The sequence below is a fragment of the Volvox carteri genome, assembly GCF_000143455.1.
Source record: "Volvox carteri f. nagariensis unplaced genomic scaffold VOLCAscaffold_36, whole genome shotgun sequence".
NCBI classification, from domain to species: Eukaryota; Viridiplantae; Chlorophyta; class Chlorophyceae; order Chlamydomonadales; family Volvocaceae; genus Volvox; species Volvox carteri.
In genome coordinates, this window is record NW_003307579.1 from 968,076 (window position 1) to 983,635 (window position 15,560).

Sequence of the window (15,560 nt, forward strand, 5' to 3'; positions counted from 1 at the left end):
GGCGCAGATGATTCTCGCCATGTCTGTGGCACACAAGGAACCCGAGAAACCAAGCCCAACAGCGGAGCCGCCATCACTGGCGACTTTCCCCTGTTGTTGGGTGGTGCAGAAACATGGCGGCAGCACACATACACATACATAACAAGCTGCTGTGGATGCAACCACCCCAAACTTGCACAGCTATATATGTATGTTATCACAATCGACCGCATTATCCTCGTCATGTACGTATCTAATCTCCATCTCAGCTTGGCGGCAGGAATAAACACAAGAACACGCTACTCCCTCCTGGACCTCGTGTTTACAAGCAGCAGCAGCGATAGTAGTGGGGACCACGCTGTGCTATTGCACGACTAATCCCTTCAGTCGTCCTCGAAGATGTCATCTTGCCAGCCATGGCCTTCTTGCCCCCCTGCTGCTGCTTCACCCAGAAGCGGCATTCTGGTGAGCTTAACTTCACGGCGGGCCGCTGTATTGGGTTGTTATTGACGCATGCACCACGTCATCATCAATAGCAGGAATGGGCTCCAGCGTTGCCACAGTTGCTACTGCCATCAACTTTCATACAGGAACCTGCTCCCGCTGTCTGCAGTCACCATTATTGCTACCATCGCCGCAACTGCCATCGCCATCTCCCAGCACGGGCAAAGCCTCCATGCTACCCACAATCGCTGCTGTCTGGCCACTCTGATTGGCAATACTACATACCACCAGCCACAGCTGCTGCAGCCCAGCTTCTTCAACAGCAGCAGCCGCCATCGATGCCGCCCCTGCAGCATTGTGGTGAATTGTCGTCGTCTGTCCCTCCAGGTCCATTTGCTGGTCCCCCTGACATGAAGCTGCGACGTAGCGAGTGTACAGGACTGAGGCTCGGCAGGACTGCAGCATCACAGCAGCCATTATCCGTGACGCCTTCCTTGAAATTTCCGCCACATAGCTGCAGCAGCACAGCAACCAGCAGACGGGTTTGGGATGTTGGCTTGTGAATCTGCGTGCAGCGGATGGGCGGTTGCAAGGAAACTGCTTAGGGACGATGTTGAGTTGTTGGCCCTGTAAGCTGAGCCAGCCCTGCATTGTTAAAACTCAAGTGCATGACTCAAACATGTTCGTAATGTATCGCACACTTACGCACACACACTCATGCAGAGGCATAGCCCACCTTGTACAATGCGTGCATGCATGTGCATGTGTACGTGTTCCAACCCGCAACTCGCTTGGATTCATATTTAGCGACCTGGATCTGCATTCCTAAGTTCCCTATGCGTGCGCATGCATGTGTGTAAAAGGTGTGCGTACCAATTGTAATCTGTCAGCCAGGTCGTACGGAATCCGCTGCACTGCACCGCAGCAACTCTTCCACACGCCGGAACTGCGCTGCAGACAGAACCTGCTCCGCCATCTCCCGGCCCTCGGTGCCCAGCACGGCCATGACAAGCCCTGTAGCCAGCAAAGTGTACTCCAGCTGCCATGCGTCAGCCGCGCTACCCCACTGCACACATGTAAGGAAGGAAGGAATCAGCTTGACGAGCAAACCCACACGTGGGCATACCTGGACGAAGCAAGGCAAGCAAGCAACCAATCAACCATTACCGCTCTCTGCTGCAGCAGCTGACAATAAGGCGTTCATTACAAACTGCACACATACACGGAACTGCATACGTTCAGGTACTTCGCTTAGCTAGCCCGCAGCACATACACCGCAGCAGCTAGCTACATAAGAACGTACGTCTGCACACGTACTGTTGTACACCGCAAATATATCAGCCTCAAATGACTCTCACGCACCCCCTTGGGATAGTGGTTTGACATCTTGCGCCTCGATGGCGACGTCCAACCGCGTCTCCCTGTCCCACTGCTGCTGTTGCTGCTGCCCATCGTGCCCTCCATCACCAGCCCTGATGGCAATACGGCCGACGATGTTGACGCAAGCGCGTCACGCAGCTTAACTGTTGCCAGCCCAAAGTGCTGGATTGTGAGCTCATCCGTCGGTAACGCGCGCAGTAGGATCATCACACGACCGGCGTCCTGAATCGTTAAATCCAGAGAGTCATCCAATAGAACCGGCCACAGCACCTGTAAACATGCATGTATGCATCATGTACGTCACGAATATGCCGGCAGGCAATATCATCGGTGTACGTGTGCAATGCATATGTGTATGCACTAGCACATACACCAAACAAGCGACCTGCTTCATCACACGCGCACTGCTCAGCACCTGCTCCACATCGGCTGCCTCCGGCCGCCAGCCCATCACCACCAGCGCCCAAAGCGATGCAAGCTGTTGCAGTGGGCCACATGCCGTTGCGCCAACATCAGGGGTTTGGCGGCTGTAGCTGCTGCTGCTGCTGCCGCCAGAGACTGCTGTTGACGATGAAACGCCATTGCTCGGGTCCCCTGCCGCCAGACCGCAGAGGCTGAGGCTGCTGTGCAACGATGGGTGCCGATGCTGCTGCTTGGCTTCTTCATTCCTGTCCTCTGCATCCACTCTTGGTGATGATAATGATGACTGCCATTGCGATGACGGTGATGATGGTGATGGTGTTCCGGTAGTATCCGGCGCCCCGAGAGGCTCATGCACGCCTCCTGCTGCTGACGTGTGCCGGCTAAGCCCAGCAGCCGACACTAGGCGAGCAAGTGTCTGGTGGTGCGTGCGTGCATACATACATACAGAAAACGAACAGGCAGAAAATAAACTCACACCAAATGCTTGTTCGCTCAGATGCACATGCATGCATACACACATTGGCAGTCGGGAGCACACAAGACTAACCGACTTGTGCTGTGTGCTCCCGACCCTTGCGCTGTGTTTCGGCTTCGACCCCCGGCTCTAGCGGCCCACAGTGTAATCAACGTCATACATGCATGCATACATACATACATACATACATACATGCATACATACATACATACATACATACATACATACATACATATACGTCTGCATTAACGCATCGCCGCCTTGGCTTGCATGTCAGGAGGATAGATGCACGGAGCACCAACGAACAGTAGTTACGGTAGTACGTACATTGATAGTTGTACAACTGCTACACGCTCAGCAGTACAGCCAGCTGTAGTACGGGCCCTTCAACCACTTGTCTGCATGCAGCATGACATGTATATATACTGTATATATACATTATATGTACCTGCGGCCCTGGTAAATGTTGAATTGCGGCCAACAATTCAAGCAACTCCGAAACCTCCCCATGACGCATGTACGGCAGCTGCGGCGATACGGCAAGCAGGATGGAATCCACCAGGTTGACTCCCGGATAAAACCCCATCCGAATGTACGACGACAATATGGAAATGACGTGGCGCGGCTCCAGGAAGGACGACCAGTGCCACTTCGTGCGACACTGCTGCTCCTGTTCCAACCGTCCCGACTGTTCCGGACTCCTCCGCAATTGGAGGCGATATGAATGGCCCTCCCTGCTGGTGCTGCTGGTGCTGCTGGTGCTGCTGGTGCTGGTAGAAGTGGCAGTAGTGGCAATGTCGCCAATTAACATCATGACATCATCAACTCGCGGTGCGGAGAGATTGTGGGAGGAGATCTCCTGGCAAATCTGGATGCATCGATCCGTCGATGTACGGGGCCCCGGCACAGCACAGCAGGTACGGCCAGCAGCCGTGGGTCCATGCGTCCATTCGCACACACACACGGGCGCGCGTGCGTACAGCGGAAAGGGGACAAGGGAGAATAGTTTGCGGAAGCCAAATTAGCAGCGCTGAGCACTATTGTCTTCATACCGTATAACCAGCCTATCTATCCACCTGCTGTACTGCTTAATGGATAATGTACTCATGCACACGTGCACAACACTACAAACGCGTCAGCGCCTGCTGCACAAGAGATGCTTTCGTGGCCTACAAATCCCAATATTACATACGGTCGTACACACTGCCTACGCTTGTAAAGGGTTGTTATACCTGCATCCCGACTGCCTGGAGGAGCTCCGGAACCACCACCGATTTGTGATCAGAGTCGGCAAACGCCTGAGGGAGGGAACGAACGGCGGGAGCTTCTTATAGAAAAGAGTTGAACGTAATCTACTCATGTTCAAGCTGCGTATCGTACATACATGATTTGTAGGTGTTCATAGATAATAGCTGGGCAGCAACAACGCGGTCCCGTCTTGTTGTTGCACACCAGCAAGATCATGGAACACGTGTGCACATGGGCGCCCACGCAGCTGACCACCCACGTTGCGTACACCGCTACCATCACAACCAGCACGTACCCAGCGTACTACCGACCAGGCCGACCAGCTGCCCACGCAGCCCTCTTTCCCCAGCTTAGGGATTTTAGGTTCGACTCCCCCACGCAGCGCGCATATCTACCGACCCATCCAGTCATTCATCATCACAATCACGTAAACAAGTCCTAAGTCCAGCCACCCACCCTAAGCAGCTCTGCACAGTCTTTGGGCCGAGTGACAGCCCCCACGTGGCGGCCCCGGATGCGCTTGGCCACGTGACCTCCCACGGCGTCCATCATGCGAGCCACAGAGCCTGCATGTATGGAACGACGGCAGTTAGTTGCAATTAGACCGTTAGACCCTACAGGTACGTAGGGTCTGCAGGCGGCGGCCAGCAGAGCGCGCGAGGCTGCCGCCACCTCACGCACCGTCCAGACGAGACAGACCCATATCCGCATAAGCGCGGACCACCTTGAGGAGCTCAGCCGGCTCGAAGGGAGAATGAAGACTTGAGCGGTTGGAAAGTTGCCGGTAGACCTCGTGAGCGACCGCTTCGGCCAGCTGAGCAGTGGCCGGGGACCTGCTGCGTGCGCACGTAGGTATGTAGGTTTATATGTACCGAATGGAGTTGTATGTCTTGTAACGCATGCATGCATGTATGTATGTATCGTAGTAGTAGTACAATCTGTGGGACCGTATGTAACAGAAGGGGCATGAAGATTGAGCGACCCATGTGTTGTTGCAAGAGAATTCTTGTTGTCATGACGGCTCAGTATGTAACAAGAACAGTCGCATATATCTGTATCTTCATGCAAACAGTTTGATTGTTTCCAGGGCTGCGAGTGCTGCGGATAGCAACAGCAGTGACAGCAGCAAGCTTAGAGTTATCTCTGCCACTCACTGCACGAACGAACACCCAGCTAATCACGTGCTCACACTTCATGTACGGCTCACTTGTGGCTCATGGCGGATAATGCCCACGCCACGTCAGCCAGCTCAACCGCCGTCACAGGCTTCGAGCTGCCGTACGATCGGATCAGCTCCGCGGCACGGCACGCCAACTTCTCAAATCCCGTACCCGCTGCCACACCGTCCTGCCGCTGATGCTGCTGGCTCCTACTGCTGCTGCTGCTGCTAGAGCTACCAAAGCCGCTTGCCGCCCCCACAACCAGCTGCTGCGGCTGCGGCTGCTGAGGCTTCCGTTGCAGTCCTTCTTCTTCTTGTCCTCCTCCTCCCTCCGCTGGGAGCACTGCTGCTTGCGACTGGGTGCCGGTGCGGCCCGCCGCGCTCCCAACAACGTGGTGCACAGCCGCATAGCCCCACAGCAGCGACGCTAGCACTGAGAACTCGCCCTCTTGGAATCCACCGCTCTCCAGCGCCGATACGGTTTCGGAGCTGTCCAGCCAGTCCCGCACCTCCGCCGCAAGTGCCCCCGCCACCGCCTCTACCTCCGAAACCAAATGATCTGGATAACAAAACTGATCCTCTGGGCGGCCCCAGCACCTGCCGTACTCTCCAAGCACGCTGGCCAGGCTCCACAGTACGGACGCCATGTTCTCCAGGCTGTAGCCCTCCAGGCGGCTGAGGCACAGGCTGTGCTGTAGCAGCTTGATGGTTCGCAACAGGTCATTTGGGTCCGTGCGGGCACGTGAAGCAGGATCCAACGCCCATCCAGCAGCCCTTGCCGTACACACATACACACACGTATATTCATGTACACGCGCGCGCATGGAGGAATATAGTGGAAACGGGAGCTGGTGCGGGGCGGATGCTGTAGAACAGCGTCCAGCATACGTAATGGCCCCCTTGCTTTCCCGCAGTCCTTAATTCTCATGCAAGCAGTCCTTTCCTGTTGAGCTCGCACGTGTCCTCCTCCGTGCGTTGCCAGAGACCGGCCACCTAGGCACACCAAGGCCTGACCAGGTGTGGCCGGCACATCATAGTACTCAATACACAGGGACTGTTTTAATGCATGCACGCCCGTTAAGGGACTTACTTGCGTGATGCCACCACCACCACGTGGGCCGGGAGCACCGCTCCTCCTAGGGTCGCTCCGAAATCGCTGAAACCCCAGGAACGACCGCCCTTCTCCACGGCAGCAGTCACGCCTGACGCGCCCGCTGCTCTCGCCGCCGCCCCAAGGGGCCCTTCCTCGTTGGCGCCGTCAGCATCGCCGCTGCCGTAGCCCTCAGCCGACAGGGCCTCCTCAAGGTCCTGCAACCAGTGCAGTGGAGGCATCGCCTGTTTTAGAAGGTCTGTCTGTCTGTCTGTCTGTCTGTGAGTGTGTGCGCATGTACACGTACTGCACACAGCGGTGCATAGCACACTAGATAGGGCCCACTCAGACCCTGGCAGCTGGCTGAGGTAGGAGTGGAACACAGTCACGAGCGCCGCCGTGTGTCCGGAATGAAGACAAGCAGACGGCCGCAGTCGACCGGGAAAGTAACCCTCAGCTACGCCATGCGCATTGTCCGGTAGTCCTGTAGCGCTTGCATGCCGTTCTTGCGAGCCTAGATCATGTATATACGACATACGGACAAGCGAGTGAACTCCAGTTGTACAGTTGCACTGGGAGGGGTAATGATTCCCGCCTCCAGAAGCGGACCCCGTCCGATACATGAGCATCTGCCTAACGAGCCGCGCCGTGGGGTCCCTATCACGACCCTGTCCGTCCCCATGTCCGTCCGCCCGTTGCATTCTCTACCAGGCTTCCCGCCACTTGTTGATTTACACTTACAGTCGGGACCACGTACCTGCCACAGGTCCGAAGCCGTAAGTGCTTCTACAATTCCGTGAAAGCGTGATGCCGAGATTGAGATCACGCGGATCTGTGGCAGCGTCGGTGGCGGCGGCAGTGACGGCGACGACCCCGTTGTCGCGGATGCCGCCGCCGCAAGGGCTGCGGCTGAGCCAACTACCCCTTCCGCAGGAGAGGTGCTAGCTGGCGCGCGACGATCGCTAACGGCCTCCTTCGTCGGGCGAGTGGGCCTGCCCCAGAAGAAGGAATGTTCGTCCGCCTTCACACATGTACGGCGTCAGGTGTATACGAATTTTATGCATGGGAAAAGCAGGAGGGGGAATGCGGGTGTATAAAATAGGGCCGATTTGAATATGTGCAGTTGTGTCCTGCTATCGGGAAGGGTGATGCTAGAGAACAGCTGTTAATTGAAATTCATGGGAGTAAGGGCATACTCAATGCGCCTGCCCTTTTTAATTCTGTATTGGAGCGTCGTAACCACTCCCTTCGCGTCACCAACCCCGGCATCATGACCCTGCCCTGTTTTCCCATGAATCCCTGTTCCCCGCCAAGTGTATCTACGCTGTTATGATGCACTGGCATCGACCCCTTGATACCTCGAGGACTTGCATCCATCGGGAGCTTGGCTGAAACGCTCGGCCGACCAGCAGCTGCGCCGCATGCCGGGTTCGGAAAGCAGCATGTGCAACAAGAGTGCTCCAGCTTCCAGAACATGGATAGTTCGAGTTCGCTCGTTTGGAATTGCTTGGCCTGTATCGGCTAGGGCTTAGCATGGATGCATCGGCCTTATCAAACCTTGAAGATTAGCATGTATAAGACGATCTTTTGTAATAACGAGACGTTATAATTAACAATATGGTGCAATAGGCTGAGACAGGTGATTCAACTAGTCAGCCGAAACGCACAAGTTCAAGAGTGTTAAGGAGCTTAGTCAGTCGCTTGAGATGTAACCATTCAATACATCGTGTCGTTGCTTTCCATAATAGCTTATTCGGCAATCACTTCTGATGCCGTAAACGGAGGGATAGCAGCCATCACAATACAGCAACTTTAATGAAGATAGATCATGTTACCTAGCTAAAGCTCCGCTTGTTTAAATCAGGCAGCTTTGATAATAGGGCTGAAGCGCAGAATCGTACGCGGGCTAACCGCTAACAGCCTCTAATGCTCGCGGGTCGCGGCAGAGTTGGCAAGTCCGCGCAATAAGACACCAGATCAGGATTGGCTGCGGCATGTTTATATACTGCTTGCGTCTCTATTATTCCTCTCTCCTTGTGTAACGATATGAGCGAGTGATGTGTTCACTGAGATGCGATTGTTACAGTGGACCCCGAACGGGTCGAGTGCAGCGCCCATAGGAGCGCCTCCCGCACAACACTGTGGGCCTTATTCAAAAAGAACTCGGCCAGGCCGTACTAACTTCACTGGACACACGGCCTCAGTTAGTACGCTTAAACAGAAAATTGAGGCTCCGACGTGCGCCCTCAAACTTCGTCATTGTATATCGGTAAACGGCAAACAACCATGTCTGCGTCATTGACATATAAGAAAGGGTGATTGTGAGGTACATGATCCCAATGTTTTGGCAAGTAGTCCCGTGCCGCAAAAGCAGTTAAACGGGCCCAAAAGTCAGAGATAACCTCGTAAGTAATGCGGTTAAGCGATGGCGTTGATATAGGCATGTTGGTCTGGAGACCTTCCCTAAACAACAAACGGCGACCGAGATTGAGTGAGCTGATGGCCGCAAGGCATACAACCTCCCATACACACGCACAAATCCAGGTTGGTGGAATGCCCAACCACAGGTTAGCCCGGTTGAAAAGGTCAGGGAACTGAAGTTCGTTTTGCAGAGCTTCACGAAGAGCCAACGCGACAGTACAATCCCAGAAATGATGCCGACGATCCCCACAAAGCATGCGTACACCACAGGGGCACATAGCAGCCTGTATACCTCTTTGACGTTGCGCCCTATGCATAGGAAAGGCAGGGAAACCATCAAGAGCCAGCCTCCAAAGGGCTTCTTTATGCTCGTTATCCCACCGAAGTCTCCACATGCGCGTTCACTGAAGGACTCTTATCTCTAACAGTTGGGACGATAAAACTCCGACACAAAGCTATTTTCCTGTAAGCTCAGTCATCTTCCCCACCAGCTTTTTACATGGAGTGCTATTTGTGCAGCACAAATTGCAGTAGCTCTAAGGGTTCATTGCAGCAGCTGCAATTAGAACGGTTTCAGGGTGGTCTTACTGCAGCCAGTCTTAGTCAAACGTATACACGGCGATGATAAGCAGCCTTCTACTGTGCAATTTGTGATCAACAGTTTTCGGCACGATTTCGCGTGACGGAGGCTAGCCGGCTACATACGCTCCTCTTATGTCAGCTACGTTACACGGAGAGTAAAGGATAAGGCACACTCCTGTCTATTCACGCCCGCCAGGGTCGGTGCAGCCCACGAAAGACACGAAAGATACGGCCGGCCGTATATATCACGCGCCAATCAAGTACCGATAAAAGACGACCACCATGCCCCCATGCACTGCGGTCTGCACCCGTGGCATAGGCCAGCACCGGACAGCAACGCAAGGCTGCCAACCAGTCACATCCACACCACGTTTTCCGCGCAAGCACACTTGGCGTTATCCTGCACTGAAGACCAGCGGCACGAGCAGTTGCCCGTCTAGGTAAGTTCCTTACATGGAAGCAGATCCGGACACATGGAGTCGTCATGCCGCAAACCCACACGGAGGATCTTGCAACCTTATCCTATGCCAAGCTCTCCTTAGCTTGCCTAATCGCGTGGTCCAGGACCCTACCGCACCTCCCAACCCCCCAAGACCCAGATACGATTTCCCAAAGCCTCACAGACGCACCCCGTGCTCAGAAGATTCGACGTACAGCAAATGTACGGCTACTACTCGAACGACAAACGGACCGCTCACAGGCACTCGATGATACGCACCTGGGACCATCCACACGATGGATGGGATGCACGGCACGAAAAGCAGGATGATGATGTCAACACCCATCCCAGAACTAAGCCGCTCTGCAGAAGCCACACTCTCTTAACAAATAAACAAAGGAAAAGCCTTCTTGCAGTACCCGCCATGAGGCGGCATACTCGCCAGCACGGAGAGACATACGCGCTCACCAGCAACGCGCGCAGCACTGCGACCATCCTACCCTGCACCCCACTGGCCCTGCACGGGCGCTGATGTATGATGGAGTCCCTTTGGACTCGGGAAAACATACTGATTCCAAAGAGGGGGAAGGAGGAGCGAGACGAGGAAAAAAGAAGTTTAAATAAGACGCTGAGGAGATGCGGTCTCTAGACACGCGATAAGACCTAAAACCTTAACACCACGTTAACAATTGCCCTAGGAAACACGTCGTACGTGTGGGCGGATTTCCAACCCGATGGCTTCTCGAGCTTCCGGCCTCTTCTGTAGTTCGGCACGCACTCAGCACTTTTACGATCCCCGAACCGCCTCTCTTAACAACGAACCAGCCTTCAGGGCCTTACACAACGCCCTTTTGCGTCATTCCCGTGCCCTCCCTTTCAAAAGATTGCCCGCACCCCAATCGGCGCGACAGATCACGGCGCAGCAACAGCAACGATGGCGGCCTCCCTCGAGCCACACGGGGCCTTCGCTTGTTCACCTTTAGAGTGAGGGAAAAGCCGGCTGGCTGCTTCTCCTTTAACTATGTCCAAAACCCGGATTTCTTAGATTATGATTATGAGGTTTTTTAATTATTAAAACTCCGGCAGGAAGAAGCGGTGAGATAAAGCCTGTCCGACGCTAAGGCGGCCACGGTTGTACTGGTCGCGCTTGGTGATCAGCTTGCAGGCCAGGTCCCAGCCAGCCTCGTTGTTGCGGTCCAGGAGAGAGAAGTCGTATTTCTGACCCTGCGTGCATGAAAGCATACGAACAGTACACATGCACGGTAGGCAGGATGCAGTTCACGTACTGCAGGAAAGGCACGAGGACAGGAATTTAACGGTGGTCATGCTGGATAAACCAATCCGGATTTACCTTAGGGTCTTGTTCGGGTCCGCGCGCGCACGTGGACGGAACTTCCGGCGAGCAAGTACAGTGGACATTCCACTCAAAGCCATCCAGGTACGCGGCCCGCTTACTTTGCTAAAGCGTGGCAAACGCAAGCGGTCCATCGCGTTCCGACAGCAATCCACTAAATAACCTCAGTAACCGCCCGTCGCTCCTCATTGTATGGTTTAACGTAATTGCTATTCGCAAGGATCTATGTCTATATAGGACTGGCCCCGTATGGTATGGTATGCGGAATCCATTTCAGTTTCTCTGCCCTTCGTTTCGCTCACCCTGTACATGCGCCAGCGGTTAAGGTCGTTGTCGTACTGCCGAAGCTCTGTGTTGAAGAGGCGAATGTTGGCCACCGGACGCAGCTCCGGAACACACATCTGCATCAGCAGTACACCTGCAGTGTACGAATCAAACAGATCCGGCCTACCGTACACCCAGGCGAATGGCGATAGGAGGGCGGCCATGAAAGGCGCCGGCGCACGCGGGAAGCCTGCGTGGGTGCATGCAAAGGCCCGGGCCCGGGCCGAGGGTGTTTGTTAGGGCCGAGGAGGGGAGAGAAAACCCAACAAAACAAACCATCTTCACGGGGGTTACGGCGCGAGGAACCCACTTTGCGGCATGACCAGCTCCTCCGGGGGGCTGTACCGCGGATCCAGCATGCCGTACAGCGGGTTGAAATTGATGCCCGTACACATATCCACGGCAGCCCCAAAGTCGATAATCTTCACCTGCAGTGTATACGGCGGCAAAACACCGAACGCAACACCGTTATCGTACACGTGTACAACACCAACACGGCGCCTAATCCTTAGAATAAAGTTTTACGTGAGTCAACGACAGACAACGCAACATGCCATCCTAGAAAGCGGTTGAAACGTCGGTGGCCGCGGCGGCCCGGCAAGTGTGCCAACACAGGCAGACACGCATCCACCTTGGAAAACCGTCCGCGCTCCTCATCGTACTGCTCCATTATACAACCCTGCACTTACCACCGTACCGCCCCCCCATCCCCCACCCCCCTCCACCCGGGGGGCACCGGCCGCACCTGTCCATCCACGGTGACCAGCAGGTTCTCCGGCTTGATGTCCCGGTGTACGATACCCAGTCGGTGCAGCCGCCGTAGTCCCGTGAGGACCTGCCGCATGACGCCCTTGATCACCTGGAGCGGTTTTCAGGAGGCGTTACGGAATTAGACTGGTTCTTAAGGGTTAAGGAATTGAAATTTTGAGGCTTTCTTAAAGGGTTTACGAGAAGACGGAACTTTACCGTGCGCACGCGACACGACCACTTGAGTGCAGGAGGGCACTGGGGGCGAGGGGAGGCGCGTGGAGGAGTGTGGGGAAGGCGGTTGGGGAACCTGTGAGGAAAGGCCCTCTCTCTCCCCCTCTCCACACACACAAAAGTACAGACCTGCCGACGCTCCCCCTCACCCCAAGTAACGCGCTGCGTACCAAGGCCCACCATCCCCCCCCACGCACGCATGCACACACGCACGCAACCGAATCCCATCCCACGACCCCTCTACCACGTACGTACGTACGTTGATATCCCGCTTCTCCTGCGGCGTGTTCTCCGAGATCTTCTTTCCCGCCATCATGAACTCCTCCAAACAGGACGGGAAGGGACCCAGCTTGCCGTCCAGCGCGTCACCAAGGGTGGCATCGCTCTCGAACTTCCACACCAGCCACTGGCTGCCCTTGGTGAAGGCGCCCTCGGCTGTGTCTGATGGCGGGGGCGATGGTGGGTGCAAGTAATTTGGGGCTTTCTGAACAGAGGTCAGGACTACAGGCAGTTTTAACGAGGTAGGTAGGTAGGCAGGTAGGTAGGTAGGTGGGGGAAAGCCCTATCCCCGAGGACTGCAGCACCTTCAACTGACCCGCCTCCCACCTCCCTGCCCGCCTCCCTCCCCCCCTCCCGACCTGCCCGCCTCCCTCATCCCCCTCCCTGCTCACTGCTGGTGAAGTAGCCCAGGTACTCCGCACACGAGGCGGCTGCGATGGGGTTGCGCTTAATCTTGGCGCACATGTACGCTTCCACCATACCCGTCTCCGCACTGCCCTTGGCCAGAGTGCCCGTCTTCAGGAAATCCGAGCTGCGGGATCCAGAGACGTACGGAGACACATCCACATACTTACGGACACACAAATCCATACATCTACTATTTAGACGAGTGATATGTTTGTGAATGTACCTATATATACATACATCCGTGCGCACTGTACCCACAGCAAAGACATCTTCAGTTACATGTTGATAGTTCATTCGTCGATCGCGTCGTCGGACCACGGACACATGCACGGCTATCGTTACAGCAAGACCACGCCCCCAGGTCGTCCTCCCTAGCTCTTCTTTCCACTTGCTTACTGAAAAGTCCTTTCCGACGCACGATGGTGCCGGTGCTGGGCCCGGGGCTGCTGTGGCTACTGCTGCACCGCAGCGATTGCTATTTCACCTGTTACGGCACCTACTGGCCCCCTTTCCCCGTTTCTCACTAGTTGGTGTCACCCATTGAAACAATAGCACAGCCGAAGATTGATGGACGTTCTCCATTCCCCTCCCCCCACGTGTATTGGGTACGGCATTTGCTGCTGCTCTAGCGACCCTCCTCCCCCAAAAGCCGACCGACTTCCTGCCGCATTGCCTTGCTTTCGCCAGGTCAGGTCAGGTCATAGTGGCCGCTGTTCACGGGACATACTTCCCATCCCGCCAAGAGGAATCTCTCCTCTGATCTGCTCTTATGCCCCCTAACTACCCCCCTAACTGCCCCCTTAGCTTCCCTCCTCCCTCCCGCCGACGTACCGGACTCCCTGGCGGTCCATGTTGACTCGCTTGAGCACCACTCGTCGCTTCTTCTGTTCTGCGGTGAGCTTGCTGCGAGTGGTGACGCTTGAATCCTCAGCCTGGGACAGAGAGGGAGATATGCACCCACGCGCGGGGGAGAGCGATGGAGAGGAGAGGAGGGAAACGGACATCGCAGAATAGAAAGAGGAAAAAAGGGAGAACAAGGTTAGGGGAGGCGAGGCAAGCGGGGGAGGAAACTTGATACAGGCCAAATGCAAGTAGCAATGGATGGTAGCTTTCGAAAGGGGACTCGACGACGGTGCCCGAGAGCGCAGTCGCATCAGAACGGCCTGTTCGAAAAAATAACCAAGATCGGCTCCGCTTTGTCCAGCCCAGCCTAGCGTATAGCCCAGGCCAGCAGTCCACTATCCACAGTTATTCCCCCGGCACCGGCGGAACCCCCCGGCACCGGCATTCCCTCTCAGCCCTTTCACCCCCATAGATACAAGGCAGGGAGGCTGACTCAGTGACTTATGCGCGGCCCTTATCAAGCGCTCTTCACCACGCTGTCCGGCCAGTCGGCGTTTCGGAGGAGCCCTCCTATCACCAGGCTCTCACCGTCAAGCGCAGGCCCTCAAACGTGATACCGAAGTTGCCACCTCCCAGCTTGTCACGCAACTGGAAATCCTCGCTGCTCCAGCGGCTGTTCCTGCCATCCGCCAGCGGAGCGCCCACGTAAAAGTCCCAGATGTTCCACAGGGGGTTGGGTTTTGAGAAAAGAGTGTAGTACAGGGCCTGCAGTGCACACGCGTAATCACGAGGCGGGGGCGGGGGGAATGATGGCGAAACGGCAGGTGGTACTGTGCAGACCGCGGGCTGCATTTTTGCGCCGGGCGACATTAAAGAGGCGCCACGGGGCATGGGAAGGAAGCTTGCCAGGAGCAGCAGAAAGGCCGCGCGTGATGTAAGTTAACGCTTGGCGCGGGGCTTCCGCTTAATAGAGACGTCCAAAATGAAAAGGGGCGACACGAGGGGGACGATGGAGCAATAGTGGCTTACCGTGAGCCGGCCAAGGCCCGGGAGTGTGGGTGATAAGGTGGCGAGCGCCGCGAGATCACCGCCGATGGTGGAAACTGCTGGTTGCAGTGGTGCTGGTGCCGCCGCTGCTGCCGCTGTGACAACGCTTTGCACCGCATCCGCAATGCTCGCAAGCTCTGGTCCTGTGGCTTGCACGGAGACGACCGGTCGGATCGATAATCCATTCTCTCTCTTAAGTTTGAAACTACAAGGCTTGAATTGCTGAGAGTGCTGTGAGGCCCGGCGAAGGCCCGACCGCGAGGGAAGTTGATGCTGCATATCAGGCAGGTGGACTGGCAGATCAGACGGCCTAAAGTGAATGATTTGTGATGGATTTGTGAGAAGACTAAGATCCAAAAATGCCACGGGTTAGAGAGTGACGATTGACGGGTCAAGCCTAGCCAGGACGACTGGCTCGGAGCTCAGGCTGGCTCCACGCCTCCTAACAGTCACAGGAATCTCCTAATCCGACTGCAGCTAACAGCTACGAGTGACCAGCAGAGTCCAACATTGTGGACATTCGAGTAATTTTGGACGGGCTCTCTGTTTGGGCCCTAGAAACATCCGTACACATGACATCAACATTCCTTTCTCGACGCTGCAACTCAAATTTATTGTATCGTAAGCATTCATACTAAATTGTTTGCCGAAATACCTTAACCAGCAACGCAATGGCTTGCATAA

At 55.5% G+C, this 15,560-nt stretch overlaps 2 protein-coding genes across 2 annotated transcripts; both read right to left on the reverse strand.

Moving 5' to 3' along the window:
* Positions 1-290: 290 nt before the first annotated feature.
* Positions 291-10,207, reverse strand: VOLCADRAFT_105981 (uncharacterized protein; the record flags this gene model as incomplete). The annotated part of the gene is made up of 14 exons (XM_002953506.1): positions 291-937; positions 1,344-1,549; positions 1,786-2,073; positions 2,219-2,641; positions 3,150-3,569; positions 3,934-3,999; positions 4,406-4,563; positions 4,631-4,782; positions 5,157-5,222; positions 5,526-5,882; positions 6,199-6,416; positions 6,956-7,190; positions 9,900-9,919; positions 10,109-10,207. The coding sequence occupies 14 exons, from the start codon at positions 10,205-10,207 to the stop codon at positions 562-564; spliced, it is 3,084 nt and encodes a 1,027-aa protein (XP_002953552.1). The 3' UTR covers positions 291-561.
* A 504-nt stretch (positions 10,208-10,711) lies between these two features.
* Positions 10,712-15,155, reverse strand: VOLCADRAFT_82302 (uncharacterized protein; the record flags this gene model as incomplete). The annotated part of the gene is made up of 9 exons (XM_002953507.1): positions 10,712-10,864; positions 11,297-11,508; positions 11,629-11,746; positions 12,064-12,177; positions 12,559-12,740; positions 12,971-13,110; positions 13,818-13,918; positions 14,418-14,594; positions 14,859-15,155. 9 exons carry the CDS (start codon positions 15,153-15,155, stop codon positions 10,712-10,714), a joined length of 1,494 nt encoding a protein of 497 aa, XP_002953553.1.
* Positions 15,156-15,560: the final 405 nt, after the last annotated feature.